Raw genomic sequence first — 19,057 nt, 5'->3', positions numbered from 1 at the left:
CGCAATAATTGACCTGCAACGTTGTTTTAACAGGGTAGCGTCAGGTTTTGACTTCCATCTTCCCAGGCAAACTATCCGTCGTAATTTTATCTAAGAACTCACCTCCAGGATAGTGAAATTAATTGTATTGTTGTTGTTTTGTTTTACGTATTATTTTTACTGTTATATGACCGAGCTTTGTTGTTATTTTTAAGTGAGAACCATCATTGGGACAATAAGTCTGTTGATGTAATAATAATAAATAAAATTCTGCTCTGAATACTAGACATATTTCTTCAGAGGTATGGCTGAAGTTTTCAGTGTTCCTAATAGACGAGAAGAACCAGCCGAGAGCTGAACATCTCGATAAAAAAATAAATAATAATAATAATCATGTCTTCAATAGTAAGAAATCAAAGGTTGTTTTTCTCAGAGATGGCGCCACCACATTAAAAGTAAAATCATTTTTCTTGTATGGACAAATCGCTGGCTTGCACTTGTTCCGCATCGCAGCGATTTGTACCCTGGGGCAAAAAGTTGCAAATTAGAAACAAAATCATTATGCCTACGCGTTTCTTCCGGATTCATTAGGCGCCGTCCACATATTACGTAACGCTCTAGGGGAAGGGGGGGAGTATGGCCAAGCGTTACGGTCCATACAAAAATTTTAGGATTTTCATACAAAAAAGCGTTACGGAGGGGGGAGGGGGGGGGGGGTCAAAAATCGTCGATTTTAGCGTTACGTAATAAATGGATGCTGCCTTACAGTAATAGAGAATTTATTACGCCACCATACAAATTGCAAGCTGTTTACTTCTTTTTTTCTGACTGGCATTTTCCACCCGTGCTGCGCATGATGTTTCCGAGTGGATAGGTGCAGGCGGCGCCGCTGTATATGTGAAAAACACGTGGAACACGAGCGCCATCTATGATTCCGTAGCGCAAACTTTTCTGCTTGTTTACACTGTTATCACGTTTACCACATTTATCAGAAAAGCGCCTCTACCGGCACTATAGCAAAAACGCAGCTGATTACTTCCTATTAAAGTTTGAGAATTTATTCAAAATTCGCTTCGAATTCGAAGTTCAACAGTTAGGTACTGATGAAAATTTTGAAACTTTCTAACGAATAATATACAACTACAAACGATTAATCTCCAAGTGGAATCTATTACATATGCAGTAATAATAACGCTACACGTGAAGAAAATCCATTTCCACTACGCAATCCGAGAGAGCATATTTATCCCGTTATTTTACAAGATTGGTGTGTTTGTTTTCCTTTCGTTTCAATAGCAAAGCCAAACAAACTCGGCCCTTTAACCAAAATAGATCCATGACCTTGCCTATATTTATAACATCCGCACTTGGCAAGTTTCGCTTTCACTACTTCGCGGGTTTACAAAACTACGCCGCACACCGCAGAGATCGAGGCACACCTAGCCGGCCGGACTGGACTGGAAGAGTGTTCTTTCGCGAAGCAAGTCCAGCAAGGAGAAAGTAAAACGCAGCGCGTGAAAGGAAATAAGAATATCACCAACCAACCCCCCCCCCCCCCCCAACCAAAGCGAGATACCTATGATACTCACCACATCGCTTGCACGGAGACTGGTTTGAAGATGTGCTGCTGGCCACACGAGCTGACACTGAATCCACTGTAGAAAAAGAAAGATACAAAAACAAAAAACCCCTCGTTAAACTTGCCATCACGACGAACGACTTGGAACGGAACGTTCCGCGCACAAGCGCGTGTGGGTAGACACACACACATACACACATACACGCAGTGCTTTGTTCACACCGTTATTTATCGAAATAATATTCCATCAAAACTTCAGATGCTGTCAGATTATTTGTATTGCTATTCTAAACTTACCTATTAGCATTATCATAAGCTAATAAAGCAAGTCGCACATGTTCATAGATCTTACAGTCCGGAAACATTGGATATATATGGGCACGGTTCTGTTAGTCCTACACTAAGGATACTGCACGTATGTTCAAGTGTAGAGTTAGCTATGAGTTAAAATACACAATTGGGTTTTTAAATTAAGAAAAATGTATAGATTTTTTGATTTTATACGAAAGAGCACCTATTTCTAAACCACTATGATTTTTTTCAGATTTTTAGAATATTATTTTGGTACCTAAAATCAATTTCGAAGAGATGTTTCGAAATCACCTTTCAACAGCTGGGCAACTGCTTGACAGCTCCGCCCAGTACAAAATGCGACGAGGGGTGATTCGACAAATCGTTCCCATACAAACTTCAAACTGATTTTTAAATAGGTTCCCGGGCACCAAAATTCATGAAAATTTGGATTTCGGCTCAGTTTTGCATGCAGATTCAGAATATGAAATTATCTCAACAACGCTAAAGAAGCCAATTATACAAATAAGCAAAGAACAAATAGGTCTTCAGTTCTTCGTTTTGAGAAGGAAGAAATCAGAAGCACCCTGCTGAACAGATGGGACGGTCTCCCTAAACCTTTTGGGGCCGGAGCGGTCATATCTAGCGTAACATTTGAAAAGGGCCTATCTGCAAAATGTAAACAAACCCGATTTTTCACTATTCCTATCAATATCTACTTAAGCTACCCCATAATACCTTAATCAATGCGAAAATAGCGATTTTACTCGTATTTTAAATAAATTTTAAAAGGGCCTATCTGAAATTGAATAATCTTTTAGGGCCTAACTGCATTCAAAAGGGCCTAACTTAGAATTAATTTCCAAATCAGATAGGCCCTTTTGTAAATTTGGGTTATCTATATCTATCTATATATATATAAAAATGCAGTGGCATACGTGGGACCGCGCATAACTTGCGAACGGATGGTCCAATTCGGGTCGTCTGAGTTTTGTTCTGTTAGTTTTCACCCAAGGAAGGTTTATGAGGCAAAAAACATGGAATAATTGAGAGTTTTTGGGGTTTTCATACATTGTAAACGGGGACTCGGACCTGGCTAGGGACTTGAAACGTCAAAAAACTCAGTATGCAAGACAAAGTTTGCCGGGTACAGCTAGTTTTACATATTTTCCAATAATTTCAGTACAGTGGTTTTTCGGTTTTATCACGATCAAAAAAAATTTTACCGTGATATAAACGAAACCGTGAATTTAATGAAACGAGAAAAAAATGTTAATTTTTAATTCAAAATCGTTCAGCTGCACAATATATGAGTCGTAGTTCACATTTTTTAACAGTTTTGGTGGACTGGGCAATGCTGTATTGGTTTTATATTGGTTTTGGAATGTTTTAGAACAAGTGTGATAAAAACGAAACGAAAATCGTGATAAAATCGAATAGAAAACCGTGAATTCGGGCGAGTAGTGATTAAAACGACTAGTGATAAAACCGAAACGCCACTGTAGTTCTTTAACTTTCCTTGCATTATCGATAAGAATAAACCCAAAATATTTCAAATTAGCTAAAATTAGGAAAAAAATAAAAGGGCCTAACTGAAAAATATTCCTAAAATCAGATAGGCCCTTTTGTAAATTTAGGTTATTTTTCATATTTTCCAACATTTTTTAGTAGTTCTTCAACTCTCCTTGTATTATCGATAAGAATAATTCCAAAATAATTCAAATTAGCTAAAATTGAGGAAAAAAATAAAAGGGCCTAACTGAAATTGCCGCTTATAAAAGGGCCTAACTGCTAGGGCCTAACTGAATTTTAGATTGTAAAAGGGCCTATCTGCCGTTTATGTTAAAAATCCATTATTTATGGGATTTTCGCTATAGTATCATGCAACTAATGCACAGAATCATGAAGCAGGCTTACATGCGTGTCAATGGATGGAATAAAACATCTAGAAAAGTCTTTCGTTTTAAAATAGGAGTAAACAATCTGAAGGGTAACCTTCTCATGCGATTTTCTCAATGTTTACGTTTTGCAGATAGGCCCTTTTCAAATGTTACGCTAGATATATCAATTTGTCCACCGTGTGCACTGTGTGCAACAGCATCTTCCCGCCGGCTGCAGCGCCTGTTTCCGACGCCCACAGACTTATTCTTCGGGAATCCTCCGTGTTTCCCGTCCACCGGATGGTCAATCGCTCTTGTATTCCGACCGCGCCAAGACGGTCGGTGAGCTTTTTCTCCACCAGCGTGACAGAAGCTCCTTCGTCCAGGAATGCCAACACCAAAACTGTTTTGCCTCCGCAGTGCAGCTGTACCGGAACGATCCGGAACAATACCGTGCAGTTTGTCCTTATGGGTGCACTCAGCCCGACCGTGTTTCCGACCGGGTGCATGAGCGAGATGTGGAACTCTATGCAGTCGCCGATGTTGCAGCGGATTTTGAACTTGCACTTCCCGCCGTGCTCGTTGAGGCAGACATGGCACAACTTCTCGCGGGTCACCTGCTTCAAGCGTTCAGCGTACCGTAACTCCTTGAAATCCGCGCAGTGCCGCAGACGATGGTCCATGAATTGACACATCTTGCACGGTTTCAGCATTCTCTTTTCGCTTGCTTTTTCGGTCGAACTGCTGGCTTCGCAGTGGCAGTATAGTCCAGCTTCATTCGAACTCTCCTCTTCGGATTGGGAATCTGATTCCGACGACGGCGGTGGATTAAACTCCACGTCAACGTTAGCTTCGCAGGCGTCTGCCACGATGTCCATCAGGAAATCCGTCAGCGTCCTCAAGGTTGTTTCCCCTCGACCTCGCCGGTAATGGACCCACTCACGCTTTTCCCGATCCGGCAGCTTGGCAACCAGCGACTTTATCAGCAGCAGGTTGACGAGGTGTTGCCGTAGATCCGCTGCCTCCAGACGGCCGCAGAGTTGCTCCACCGTTTTTTCCGAATGGAACAAAACTCCTCAGATTGTCCGGTCTCGGGGGTACCAGCCGGTTCACCTTGTCCAGTAGGCATTGAAGCAGTTGTTCCGGGCGGTCGGAGTGCCGGCGCAGCTTCTCGATGACCTGCGGAATGGTTTCGGGAAGTAGCAACTGCCCGGACACCAGCTCGAGAGCGTCGCCTTTCAGGGCTTCCTGTAGTCGCATCAAGTTCTCGTGGTTCATGTAGCCGCAGACATCGTTGGACACTTTGTAGGCCGCGTAGAACAATGGCCATTGCGCTGGTTTGCCGGAGAATTTTGGGAGTTTGTAAGTTAACCCCATCCTCGCGGCCAGCTGGGCCTTCGTCGGTCTGCCGCTTCCCCAGCCCGTTTTGGCTGACACTTCCCACTTTCTTGCTCGTCTTCCTCGGAGCGCTTTTTCTCGCCCTGGCTTCCATGGAAGAATCCGAACTCTGGGTTGACAGATCGGAATCGTCGGAGTTTTCGTCATCCTCGTCTTCTTCGTCGATTTTGCCGGAAGGACCCGCTCGCGAAACGTCCTTGACTACTTTCGACGCCGGCTTCGACTTTTGACCCGAAAGTTCCGCTAAATTCTCATCCATCGCTGCCATTTGCATCTCGAACGACGACTCCCGATACGCCTTCAGCCGCTGAATCTGCTCCTTCTTCTTTTAAAGGATCTCCGCTTGCCATGCCCTTTGTTCTTCTTCTTCTTCAGCGCGCATCTGCAGCTCCAACTCCGTCTTTCGCTGCTCGAACGCACGCTGCATCTCCCTTTCCTTCTTCCGCAGCTGCATCTCCACCTCCAGTTCCTCATACTGCCGCTTCTGCTTCCCTTTGCTTGCACGCTAGACGCAGCTAGACAAGAGTTGACGCTGCATTTGTCCGACTCGTTGCCGTGTTTCCGGGTGCGAGCCTGCTTCTTGGCGTCTTTCTGCTTCTGCAGATACTCCTGGGCAGGCCTTGCTTTGGCAGTACCATTTCTTCGACAGATTGTCCTCATCGATGTCCACGCAACATGTGTGGAACCATTTAGAGCAGCCGACCATCACCTCGTCGCTCGTAGACAGTCCACAAATTGCACACTGAGTGAGTTGCCGTCAGATCCATGACGGTTTGGTCGTGAGTGGACTCAGCGTCGGAAGTCATCTTTTGGCAGGTCCGAACTTCTCACATGACACTATCACTTCGCGAGTGTCACTTAATTTTTAAGAATATTCCCGAGAGGGAAACCGGTTTTTAAAGCAGCGATGCATAAACTGCAATTTATTAAAAACAATAATTAAACATTTTCGTACAAAAACTTATCTTACACTACTCACAATTAAGTGGTTTCCTCTGCCACGACTTCTTATCTGAGTTCTACAACTTAGTTGGACAATACTTGGGACCGTTACCCTAGTCGGTGTTCGCTGTATAAGAGCTATTTTGGGATCACAAATATGTGCAATTATTTATCTATTTCCCACATAATTTCTCTGTTTCCTTCTACCTACAATGTAATTCACTGGCACGGTACGTTTTCGGAAGATATCCTCGTTGCAGGACTCACCAGATACCGATGCTTGCGCGACTAGAGAGAGATGTCCAGTATAACTAAATTGCATCTAACAACTACATTTTCTTCTATTTGCAGATTTCAACTTACAGTTTTAATCTCAGCAATTTTCACTGCACTACCAGCTCTTACATGATTCAAATTAGTCTGTAATTGAATCTAACTCTAAATAAAATCAATCACATCAAAACTACTGACTTTAACTTTGATCAACTTTGATTCTTCTGCGATGGCGAAATTGCACTTCGTCTCTTACCCCACGTCTCCACTAGACAGAAATGTCTTGCCATTTTGCTGCCAGAAAGAGAAAACGTAACAGAAATGATCAACACCGCTGCTTTCCATGCAAACAGCGAGAGAACATTTCTGTCATGACACATCTGTCCAGAAAAATGGCAAGACATTTCTGTCTAGTGGACTGCCCCCACTCGCATAACAGTCCCATCTTTGCTGGGTTTCCTATTCATATGGGACTGTTTTGCGAGTGGGGGCAGTGGAGACGTCGGGTTATTTACCTTTTTCTGAATTCATCTAATCGCAGATTTCATCTCCCGTCACTCTACCACTACTACAGCACGAGAAACTGTCATGCTGCAGTTATGTTGTGGCTAGACGGGTTCATATTTTAGACTGATTCAAAAAAGGTTGCGGCGTCGCAACAGGTAGGTCCAGGAACTTTTCGTAATAGAAATTTCATTGACTTCCTTGGGCATAGAGTGCATTCGTGCCTGCCACACGATATACGCATGCAAAATGGTCATTGGACGATGGATGCATGATGGTACTAATGGAAATGATCATATTCTAATGTATAATTTTCTCATTGCAAAAAATGTCGTATACAACTCGTTGCAAAATGATAATTTCTACAGCACGAGTCGTACATTTATGCAACGAGGCTTGCCCTAAAGCTTTTTTTTCCGAAATTCCGGAATTCCGGATCTTTAAATACCTGATAGAATGCCGACTAAAATACATGAAAGAATTCTAATTTTTTTGAAGCAATTCCGGCTGAACCCAAGTAACATTTTTTGGTTAAATAGACTAGAGAAGTTTCTTGGTACCATCATAAACCCGAAATAAAAAAATTGGTTCTGAATGGGTTGTGTGGCTTTTCGGGCCCGTATGAAGTTGATCACCAATATTAACTTCTTTTCCCGATCAGCCTAGATGGCTGTGTAGTGTCGGTAGCGGTTAGTTCAACTGGCTAAGAATAGCACTACGGACCGCCTGTTCCAGTGGTAGGAGTCCACTTTTGTAAGGGGAATTTCTATCTAGGAAACCATGTGAATCCGGTGTTTGCTACTTTCAGTAAAAATGAAATGGCAAACTCACGTGTCATGCCTCGTGCATGTGTGCTTGTCAATAACGCAATCGTTGCTACATTCATCTCTGAACTAACTACTAGAGATGTATGTGCTATCACAATCGATGTATCTGTTGGAAACCTCAACAGGAAATACGTTTATTGTTCGGTTTATTTACCGCATGATGAACCATCTCCTACGGATGCTTTCAAGCAAGTCATTGCATACTGCACTTCAAAAGGCCTTCCGCTAATTGTTGGTAGTGATGCTAATGCTCACCATATAATCTGGGGCAGCATTAGCCATGACATCAATTCGAGAGGCTCCAGTTTGATGGAACAGTTAAGTAGTACAGATCTTGGATTACTTAACATAGGCAACCACCCAACCTTCATGGTATCTGGTAGAGAGGAAGTGTTAGACATAACGCTTTGCTCTAGCAGAATTAGTCACGAGCTGACCAATTGGCATGTGTCAGATGAAGAATCTTTATCTGACCATCGCTACATCTTGTTTGAACATGTGAATGTTACTTCGCCAACTTTGCGTTTCAGGAATCCCCGGTCAATCAACTGGGATCTCTTTACCGATTTGGTTGCAGCCAAATTTCATTAATACTCACCATCAATTGACACTCCAAGTGATTTAGATGATGCCGTTGATACTACAAACGGCCTTCATCATGGAAGCTTTTGAAGAAGCTTGCCCTCTGCGGTCTGTGAAGACCACAAGAGGAACCCCTTGGTGGAACTCTGATCTGGCGAAGCTCAGGAAACAATGTAGAAAGAGTTGGAACAGACGACGTTCGGCTGGATCGGAGGCTTTCAGGTCGGCTCGCAAGGCCTACCAGAAAGCTCTTTGGTCTGCTGAACGATCCGGCTGGAAAACCCTTTGTACAAATGTTTCCAGTCTGAGTGAAGCCAGTCGATTGAACAAAATCCTTGCAAAATCTAAGGATTTTCAAGTGAACGAACTTCGTTTGTCAAATGGTGATTTCACTTCCTCTGATGAGGAAGTTTTGGAATGTTTATTCCCCGGATGTGTGGATATTACATCTTCGGATGAACCTGATGTCTTTTCTTGTAGTTATGATTCTTTAGCTTCGGCTCGGAGTATCATAACTTTAGAATCGACTGAATGGGCACTTAATAGCTTTGCTTCTTTCAAATCTCCTGGGGCAGATGGGATTTATCCTATTTTGCTTCAGAAGGGATTTGATCATTTCAAACATGTTTTGAAACAACTACTTGTTTGCAGTTTTGCTATACAGGGTATATTCCCAAATCCTGGCGGGATATTACTGTGAAGTTTATTCCGAAAGTGGGTCGCGCGTCGTATGAAGAAGCAAAGAGCTTCAGACCTATCAGTTTGACCTCTTTTCTTCTGAAATGCTTAGAACGCCGCATAGTAGATCATCATATCCGTGATGTTCATCTGGCCAATGTGCCTCTTCATGTGAACCAACATGCTTACCAATCTGGAAAGTCCACTGTGACTCTTTTACACAAAGTTGTTTACGATATCGAGAAGGCATTCGCTCAAAAGCAATCCTGCTTGGGTGTTTTCTTAGATATCGAGGGTGCCTTTGACAACGTGCCTTTCGATGCCATATTGGAAGCCGCACGGGGTCATGGTATATCACCAATGATTTCCAATTGGATTCACCAAATGCTCAAAACCCGTCATCTCTTCTCGACATTGCGTCAAGCGGCGATTAGGAAATTGAGTGTTTGTGGATGCCCCCAAGGGGGAGTCTTGTCACCACTTTTGTGGAATCTCGTAGCAGATACGCTATTGAGGCAACTCAATAATAGCGGTTTTCCTACTTATGGTTTTGCCGACGACTACCTAACATTGTTAGTCGGTATGTGCATCAGCACCCTTTTCGACCTGATGCAAAACGCTCTTCAGGTAGTTGAGGGTTGGTGTCGCCAATATGGCCATTCGGTAAATCCGAGTAAAACATCGATTGTTCTTTTCACGGAAAAGCGAAACCGTAATGGTGTTCGACCTTTACGTCTCTTTGATTCTGAAATCAATGTGACTGAACAGGTAAAGTACGTTGGAGTCATTCTTGACACCTCATGTTGAGTTCAGAATCAAGAAAGCTTGTATGGCCTTCGGGCAATGCCGGCGAACCTTTGGTACAACTTGGAGTCTTAAACCCAAGTATATCAAATGGATTTACACAACTGTTGTTCGTCCAATATTGGTTTATGGATGTCTTGTGTGGTGGCAAAAGGGCGAAGTGAGAACGGTCCAATCAAAATTAGGCCATCTCCAAAGGATGTGCTTAATGGCGATATCTGGAGCGTTCTCTACAACTCCTACGGCAGCGCTCGAAGTGCTCTTTGACGTTGCCCCACTACACATTCATCTCAAACAAGAAGCACTTTCTTGCACTTACCGTCTATGGGTACTCGGTCTACTAGAGGAAACTCCTGTGAACCGCAGTTCAACACACACCTCGTTGTTTCCTCTTTTGGTAAATTGGGACAAAGTTGTCCTTGCTCCAAGTGATCTTACAATTGCTTGTAATTTTCCATATAGGACATTTACCACGAAATTTCCTTCCCGGGAAGAGTGGACATCTGGTTATCTGGAGAGAAGTATTTCAGACGGCATCGTATGTTACACTGATGGCTCCCTTCTCGAAGGTCGAGCTGGTGCTGGTGTTTATTCTCGTGAGCTAAGGCTGCATCAGTCTTACTCACTTGGTAGACACTGCACCGTTTTTCAGGCCGAAATCTTTGCTCTTATGTGCGGAGTGCAATCAGCACTTCAGCAGCACGTAATGGGAAAAGTAATATACTTCTGTTCAGATAGCCAGGCTGCTATTAAAGCACTTACTTCGGCCAACTCCAGGTCGAAGATAGTTATCGCTTGTCCAACTCAAATCGAGGAGCTGAATTCAGCAAACGCTGTTCACCTTCTATGGGTGCCTGGCCATTCTTCCATCGCTGGAAATGAATTGGCTGATGAGTTAGCTCGCACTGGAGCATCACATGACTTCATTGACCCTGAGCCAGCTATTCCGGTATCCAAGTGTTGGGTGAAGCTTCAGATTGACACCTGGGCTGCCACTCAGCACAAACAATACTGGAATAGTTTGGAGTCATGACGTCAAACAAAATTGTATTGTACTGAGCCATCTCTAGGGGTGGCAAAGTATCTTACAAATCTGTCAAAGCAGAATTGCAGCATGCTGGTCAAAGCATTGACTGGCCACTGCCGACTCAGTTATCACATGGCGAATATTCAGCAAGATGATTCATTTGCCTGTGATAGCTGTGAATCCGATTATGGAACTTCGTATCATTTAGTATGTAACTGTCCAGTTTTTGCGCAATTGCGTTTCCGAGTACTCGGAAAACACTTATTAAGTGAAACTGACTTCAGAAACCTGAATCTTCAGGACGTTTTGTTGTTCTTGATCCGCTGTGGTAAAGAGCTATAGGCTCCCTTTACGCTTTATGCGTTATCACAGTGCCCTTCTCAGGGCGCTGTTTGAACCCATTGTGGTACGCTTATGCGTTATTACAGTGTCCTTTTCAGGACGCTATGTGAACCCATTGTGGTACGCTTTTGCGAGCATGACGATCCTATTCCCTTACCTGTTCTTTCCCATGTCCTATCCTTTTTCCTTCCCTTCTCCGTCAGGTAAATGATGAATAGGCTCGTGTTCATGGCGATGGCACAAATTACCCAAATGGAGGAGAACGTGCCTCTGGAGCCGACCTACTGATACCTGATACAGAAAACTATTCGCCGCGAGTGGTTACGTGAACAAAACCCGCTGCGCGGCCTTCTAGCCAACATGGTACCCTGGTACCTGCTAATCAGAAATGGTCATATTTTTGCCATTTTGTCGCCGATTTTAGCAAACTTGGGCTAATTCGACTCAAAAACTCACCTTCTACTTAGAGGGGGAATCGGTCCAGTCATCGAGGATTGCGGAAAATCCGGATTTCGGTACAAAATCTTAATACCCGATGCCACAATGAATCAGGTGTTTCCCAGCCGTATTAGCCGCAACGCAACTGTCGAAAAACCCTCGCAACGAAGTGGACGAATGGAGGAGTGAGCACCATGGACGAATGGGAGTCGCATATGGCCTGCAAAAGTGATAAAATTACTTCCTCGTTCACTACTTCCATTCACTAGCTAGAGTGTTCTTCGCGAAGCATAAATAAAAAAACGAATGCTCACGAATAATGGATCGCGAAGATGTAAAAATGAATGCTCGCGAGGAAGATCCAACGCAACATTGTCAAAAACTCTTAATTTTTCCATGTTTTTGCCTCATAAACCTTCCGTGGATGAAAACTAACAGAACAAAACACAGACGACCCATCGGATCATCCGTTCGCAAGTTATGCGCGGTCCCATGTATGCCACTACCTACATTTTTATATATACAGGGTATTAGGTTCCTGAGTGCAAACTTTTTAAAGGGTGAATGCGTAATAATTTAAAATTCTTTCTTAGGCAAAGTAGTGGCCCCTGTTCTATTCTTCGATTCGTTCTTTGACATAAAACTTCTATCTCGTATCGTTTTCTTGCAATTTCGATTCAAACATCGCATTTCAGATCATAAATTTGCAACTATAATGGTAAACACTTTTTTGCGGACTGTGCCGCACATTTAAATCAAAATTGCAAGAAAACGATAAGAGCTAGAAGTTTGATGTCAAAGAACGAATTGCAGAGTAGAACAGGTGCCACTACTTTGCCTAAGAAATAATTTTAATCTATTACGCATGTTTCAAAGATAATTGACAAAAACAAATTAAAACATACTATCTTTAGTTATTTTGCTCTAGAAAACTTAGTTAGGTATTTAACTAAACCAATCGATTCAAAGATGACATTTGATAAAAAAACCGCGATAAGTTTGACCATTTCAAAGTTATAGCCAGTTAAGGCAATAATAATCAAAAACGTGGAATGTTCAATAACTACGTAACGGTTGAAATTTGACCATATGCGTAGAACAATTTTTTTCACCATGTATGGTCCTCTATCACCCTTTAAAAAGTTTGCACTCATGAATCTAACACCCTGTATATAGATTTTACATCAATCATTTTACATCATGATGTGGAGTAATTCGAGTAATATGCAATCAAACGAATCGATTTTAGGATCTTACAGTGTGACAGTGTGAGTAAAGTACTGTCCACGTACATAACGTTGTCCCGTAAGTCCCAAAAAAATGACCACGTGGTCATCGATGTTCGACGAACTCAAAACAAGCGGAATTAAATAAATAAGATGCAATAGGTTTTACAATACAATTGTAATCTCATTAGGTAAACCCAACTACCAACACACGTTTCAATAGTAGAACTATTGATAAACAATCAAACAGCTAATGATTTACAACTGTAAAACTTTTTCGTTGATTTCGAAAACTTTGGCCAAATTAGAATACCTAAGTCTTGTTCGAGTACTTTTTTTCGGAAACGCTTTCTTGACATAGAAATAGTCGTTCAAAAACGTGAGAAGGAAGGGTTAATCCTTTATGAAATTGCTTATGTTTGAAATGATGCTGAAGTTCTAGATTTATTCACAAATTCGATAATGAATTAGCGAAATTTCGAGAAAAGCAAGGTTGTACAGGATCTAAATCGATAATTTGAATTTAACTTGCTTATACAGATTATCGATAAGTTGTATGAAATTCAAATATGTTCACCAAATTTCTCTCAATAATTTTCCCGGTAATCATCTCAAATTCCCGGCTTTTTCCCGGTCGTTCTGAATTCCCGTCTTTTTCCCGGTTTTCCCGTTTTTCCCGGTTCGGTGGCCACCCTGACTGTTGCAAACTGACTCAGAAAGTTTCGGTGAAAATTAGAAAATTTTCAATTGGTCAGTCAGTCAGGATTTGCCTATGTAGTGTTATGGTCACACGGTTTGTATTTGTCTTCTTGTTTGGTTTTGTGGTATGGTTCAATATGTTTTTCTGCTTTCTAAGTCAGTTTTTTTATCGAATCATTCGAACCCCGTGCCGTATGTTAAAATATAGTCGGTACTGTGTCAAATTGTTTTCTTGATTTCGCTAATTGTTTTCAACTTCTCTGCGTTCATCTCTTGTGTCCTTAAATTGTCATCGGTCCAAGACCCACAGAAATATGTAACTGAACTCCTGATATGTTTCTGTTGGTGTCATAATACCATCTAAGAGATAAACAAAAATACACCAAGCTGGTCAGTTGATTTCAATAAAATTTAAAAATAATAAAGATTGCTTGTCAACTATTATGTGTTTTAATCCCCCTACATAAACTATGGAAAATATTCCAAATTCGTTCAATGGGGCACGTTCGGTGTAGTACTAGATTTGTAGTAATGAGCTGAATTTTAGTATGGTGAGAAGGTCAATTCTCTGTTTCTGCAATGAAATGGTGCGAAAAGCGTGGGTATTATGATTCCTTACCTAATTTGATGCTGTTTGAGCAAAACTTTGGATAACTATGTTGTTTATGTTGCAAGAAATGGAGAAAATAACAACACTGTTGCCCAAAGTTTTGCTCAAACAGCATTAAATTAGGCCAGGAATCATAATACCCACGCCTTTTGCACTATTTTATTGCAGAAACGGAGAATTTACCTTCTCACCATACTAAAATTCAGCTCATTACTACAAATCTAGTACTTCACCGATCTGTCCTATTGTCCTATCGGTCCAACCTAGATAAGCCATGTCATTTTTTCAAGCATAGCCTAGAAAGCTAGAAATGTCAACCTAGTCATACATAAGTAACGTTGTTCAGTTAATAAAAAGCAGTCAGTTTTTGTCCAAAATGTCACCTCGAACGCATTGACGTCAACAATGCGTTCAAGTGTTCGCACGTTAGCTTCGAATCTATCAGCACAATTAAGCGCTGCAAATCTCCATCCCACTATTAATTCGTCGGTTGATTTTAATTGCTTTATTTAAAGAAAATATGACCAACATAGTCAAAATTCGAACAAATCCTATAATACCTTTATTAGGATTTGCAACGATTATCAAAACCATCTCAAATCCAACCGACTTGGAACTATTGCTTGGGAATAGACTCTACTGAGCCCCGGCGGTTCCTCCGTGTTTATCGAGCATGTCTGATGCATATGATCAGCAATACTCCATCTGCAGCAGCCGGTTCGTGATGAACCGTTGAAGGCGCATTAAGGTGTTGAAAAGGAGATATGTTTCACTAAAGAACACTACATTACAATAATCAAAATGAAACTCCTTCACTTTAATACCGTCAACCCCTGCAAACTTGGACAGGGAACAATTTCTTTAAGAGTTCCTCCAGTGATTTTAGCAAAGGCTAATTCTTCATTCGCAGGAAAATTCTTCAAAAATATATCTAAGAATTTCCTCAGAAGTTGTTATAGATATTCCTTCAGAAGTACATCTCAAAATTATGTTTGCTTATTACCGTGAATTTTAAGGAGTTCCTTTGGGACTTTCTTAATGTGTTTCTTCAAAAATTCGATCAGATGTTTGGAAATTCCTTCAGATTTTTACACAAAATTCCTTCCCCTCCTTCTAAGGATGCTTTCAGAAAATACTGAAATTCACGTCTAGTGTCCTTTTTTGCGATAATGCATAGAAGGACTCCTGGGAGAATTCGCGAAAGAACTACAAGGAACGATTCCCGGAGGAATCCCGGGAAAAATTCTCAAAGGATTTTTTGCAAGAATTCCCAGAGAAACTTCTGGAAGAATTCCTGGAAAAAGTGTTGAGCATATTTTCAGAGGAAATTCCAGAAGGAGTCTAAGAGGAGCACCCAACACTCCCAAACTTCCGGCGGAACTGTTGGAAATTTTCTTGGAGAAGCTCCTGGAATTTAACACAAACGCCGGTGAAACTGAGGAATTGTTTTGGCGCTCTAAATGTTTCGAATTGTTCTACATTTGGACCAAAAGAATTGAGCATCTCCAAGAACGATCTAAATAACGGTTGACAATAATGTGAGTCGTTAAATACGAAGGTGCATCGTCTGTAAAGGTTTGGCTTATTATGAGCACCAGAAGGAACTACGGCGAAGATAAACATATAACTGAGTGCTTATAGGTGTCACGGTCGCCATGTAGTGGATTAAGTTATATCATCACTTGTTCAAAATAACTGACTCGTTCGAATGGGGTAATAGCTGGCTTTATTCAAGCGACCATAATGTAATGTAAATGCTCGCCGTCCCAGGTTGTTTTTTTTCGTCATGAGGGGTTTTTATTGGCCTTATTATCTCAAATTTGGCCGCAGAACTGAACTAAACTCAAGGCTATCCATGAAACGTTTCCTTTTAAACTAGATATGTAATGTTTTAAGGACATCTTCAGAAAACACCCTATGACGAAGATAACAAAGCTGCCGAACATATCGTAAGTTGCTCTATATTGAAATGTTGTTCTCATGTAAGTCCCATGGGAAGGTAGAAAAGATGCACAAAATATCGAGTTTCGCTGTTTCAATACTGTTCTGTAAAGTTATTTATGAGATTACGGCTACCCACTTATTGACTTATTGATGACAAATTTATCTACTATGCGTAGACATTGAGCACAGTGGCGTCGCGTAACCTCACTTTTTACCTGTGCACCGACCCTAAAACTTGCAATTGCAGGGGATTTATGATCAAAATCTAAATAGAAATGAGTGAAAGCAGTCATTTTCGTCATTTTCTAATTATTTTCATTTTCATTTTCATTTTGCAGCATTTGGTGGGGCAATGAGAGCGCAAGTCAGTCCAAAGCCGATGATAAGGAGGGGTAATGGCTGAATAGTCTTTGCTGACCACATAAACGCCATGGGATAGGAAAAGGGTATTTTGGTGTGGGATTAGGGTGTTGGTACAGACTTGACAATATCAATGCTATTCAGATGCAAAATAATTTTAAGGCTCAATAGTGAATCGCATACCTTCCAAAACCAAAAAACAATAATCCACAAAATACCACGCAAGTCAAAGAAAGAAAAAGCGCCCGATTGTTTATTTTGTCAATTATAACAAACGGAAACTTCTACCCTCTCCGACTCGCCAGTCACCCGGAAAAAAATGTTCCTTCAGTTCTGGAAAATATATTATCCCCAATTAAGCCTTTAATCGAATTGTCCGCGTGGTCTTGTAGTACCCCTACTAGGTAAGAACCAGTCATTGCCATACATATTAAATGCTAGACATGACCCCATGGATAGCATTTGCATATGTAAAAGCTTTGCTGATGTGACTTTCCTATTAGCCAATTCTCTCATCTCATGTTTGTCTTCAAAACCTTGTCAAATTGAAGTTCATAAAGAATACATTACAAGGTTCGAATTCCCATAGAATGAGATCATTCATTCGCACTACAACACCATAGGAGATAATATCACATTGGCTGATTACAGTACAAATGCGAAAAATCTCCCTTTTCCCCCTATCCGCAACCCGGGGACGCGCCCTGTTGGATTTCGAAAGCCTCGGAGAATATTACAAACCTTCAATGGCATTCCCATACACTAACCCACATTGCCCATTCAGGGGTCTGACTGGGCCTATTACCCTCCCTCAGTTTGTAATATTCTCACCAACTTGGAATTATATTTTCCCGACACATAAATGACTTCGACAAATGTTCGATATACTATGCAGCATCATGATCAGTATAACTATATCAGATGACTTGAAGATCTGATTTTTACAGAATTATTTGCCATTGATTATACATTCAGCTATTCCAATCATTACTGCAAAGCACATCGACCACATGCCTGAAATCAAAGCTTCCTGGAAGATATAATCCAAGCCCAGGGATTTTCGTCATTTTCTAATTATTACAAGCAAATTTGTTCAAATAATTCAAGCATTTATACTTGGTGCACAGGTAAAAAGTGAGGTTACGCGACGCCACTGATTGAGCAGCTAATAAAAGTCCGTTTTTGATAGTTCTAAGCCCCGTACTATCAAAATTCGATCTTTTTTGAGAAATGGTCTCGTTTTAAAAACATTTTTTAGAAACGCACCATTCAACGATGTATCGACAAGATGCTAATTCCTAAAACTTTAACTAACTGACAAACCTTTGAAGTTTTGATGGAATATTTGTCCGAGAACACAGAAGAAAAAATACGATACAATAACGATACTCACCCATCGCCGTCCAACCGAATCGTAGTGTCCGCCAGTACTCGCAACACCAGCCCGACGGTAGTTTTGTCATTGCAGTCGATCCCCAGCAAACAGGATTCTTCAACTTCGTTACAACCGCCATGATGATGCTGCTGATGATGGTGATGATGGCCACTGGCGCTGCTGCTACTCCGAGGAGTACTACTGCCACTGAAACCACTTCCACCGCTAGCCGAACTTCCCCCCAACAGTTTGCACATTCCCCCAACACCAGTTGAGGTGGTGGACCCTACACCGGTCACATTGATAAACCCACTGAGGCCCGGAGTGCTGGCCCTGTTCACACTACCCTCACTTCGACAGCTACCGGAACCAGATCCGGATCCCGGTCTTCCGACACTAGCTACACTACCGCTAAGGCTACTAACATTACTATTGTTATTATTAACACAATTACTACTGCTAGGTCTATCACTATCACATTTATCGACACTCTTATTATTGTTATTCACTGAAGCAGTTGAAGCTGAAGGACTTTTCGGCAAAACACTGAGAACGCAGTTATCCAAGCTAGATACAAATGTTCCCTCTTCGACGGCGGAACAACCGGTGGTCGTGGAAGGCGAAGCAGCCTTGTACAGAGAGGCGGAAGTAATTTGTTTGCTAATCGGGATTGCGACCGGGATCGGCGAGACCGACAGCGGAGTCGAACTGACCGAGGTCGCCGCCGTCGTGGAGCAGGAAAACGCCATCGGCGTCGACTGCTGTTGATTGAGCTGCTGCTGCGGCTGTCGGAGGATCATTCGTTTGGACCGGGGACGGGATACGACCACCAGGTACCGGGTGCGACCAGCGCGTAACGATTCGAGTTTGACGGCCATTTTAAGGGTTTCCTCCGGCCGTAGTAGGTAGAACATCGATTGCAGATGCTGTTGGATGTCACTTCCGGCGGACGAAGCGGAAGATGCGGTGCTGCCCGTTGACGAGGCGACCGATTCCCGTTCGTCCGCACTGTCGGAACGGGACCGTGATGGGTGGCGGTGACTGCTGTTGCTGCTGCTGCTGGCAGGATTGGGCTGTTCCGCCGGTTGGGCGATCACGCTTTCGGAGACCGACGGCGGAGGAGGAGTAGCTGTGGTGGTACTGATTGCGGGGATTTGCCGCTGCTGCTGATGGCTGGCAGGCGGGTCCTCGCCACTGGCGCGAAGACGCTCGTTTGAACCTAGCATCGGGGCAGCGTCGATTCCGGAGGGAAAGCATTCATTCAAGCTGGAATGGAAGGGAGAAAGAAATACAAGGATT

General features: G+C 42.2%; 1 protein-coding gene across 4 annotated transcripts in view; it reads right to left on the bottom strand.

Moving 5' to 3' along the window:
- LOC109409444 (protein phosphatase Slingshot) overlaps positions 1 to 19,057 on the bottom strand; it is a 111,169-nt gene that overhangs the window by 19,339 nt on the left and 72,773 nt on the right. For all 4 annotated transcript variants that reach the window (XM_029855476.2, XM_029855478.2, XM_029855479.2 and 1 more), the window contains 2 exons: positions 17,777 to 19,024; positions 1,569 to 1,634 (listed from right to left, as the gene is read on the bottom strand). In XM_029855476.2, coding sequence (XP_029711336.2) covers positions 1,569 to 1,634; positions 17,777 to 19,024 — 1,314 coding nt within the window. The remainder of the gene's footprint in view (positions 1 to 1,568; positions 1,635 to 17,776; positions 19,025 to 19,057) is intronic.

The sequence above is a fragment of the Aedes albopictus genome, chromosome 1, assembly GCF_035046485.1.
Source record: "Aedes albopictus strain Foshan chromosome 1, AalbF5, whole genome shotgun sequence".
NCBI lineage: Eukaryota > Metazoa > Arthropoda > Insecta > Diptera > Culicidae > Aedes > Aedes albopictus.
The sequence above is the reverse complement of the archived record's forward strand: the minus strand, read 5'-3'. Positions and strand labels throughout refer to the sequence as shown.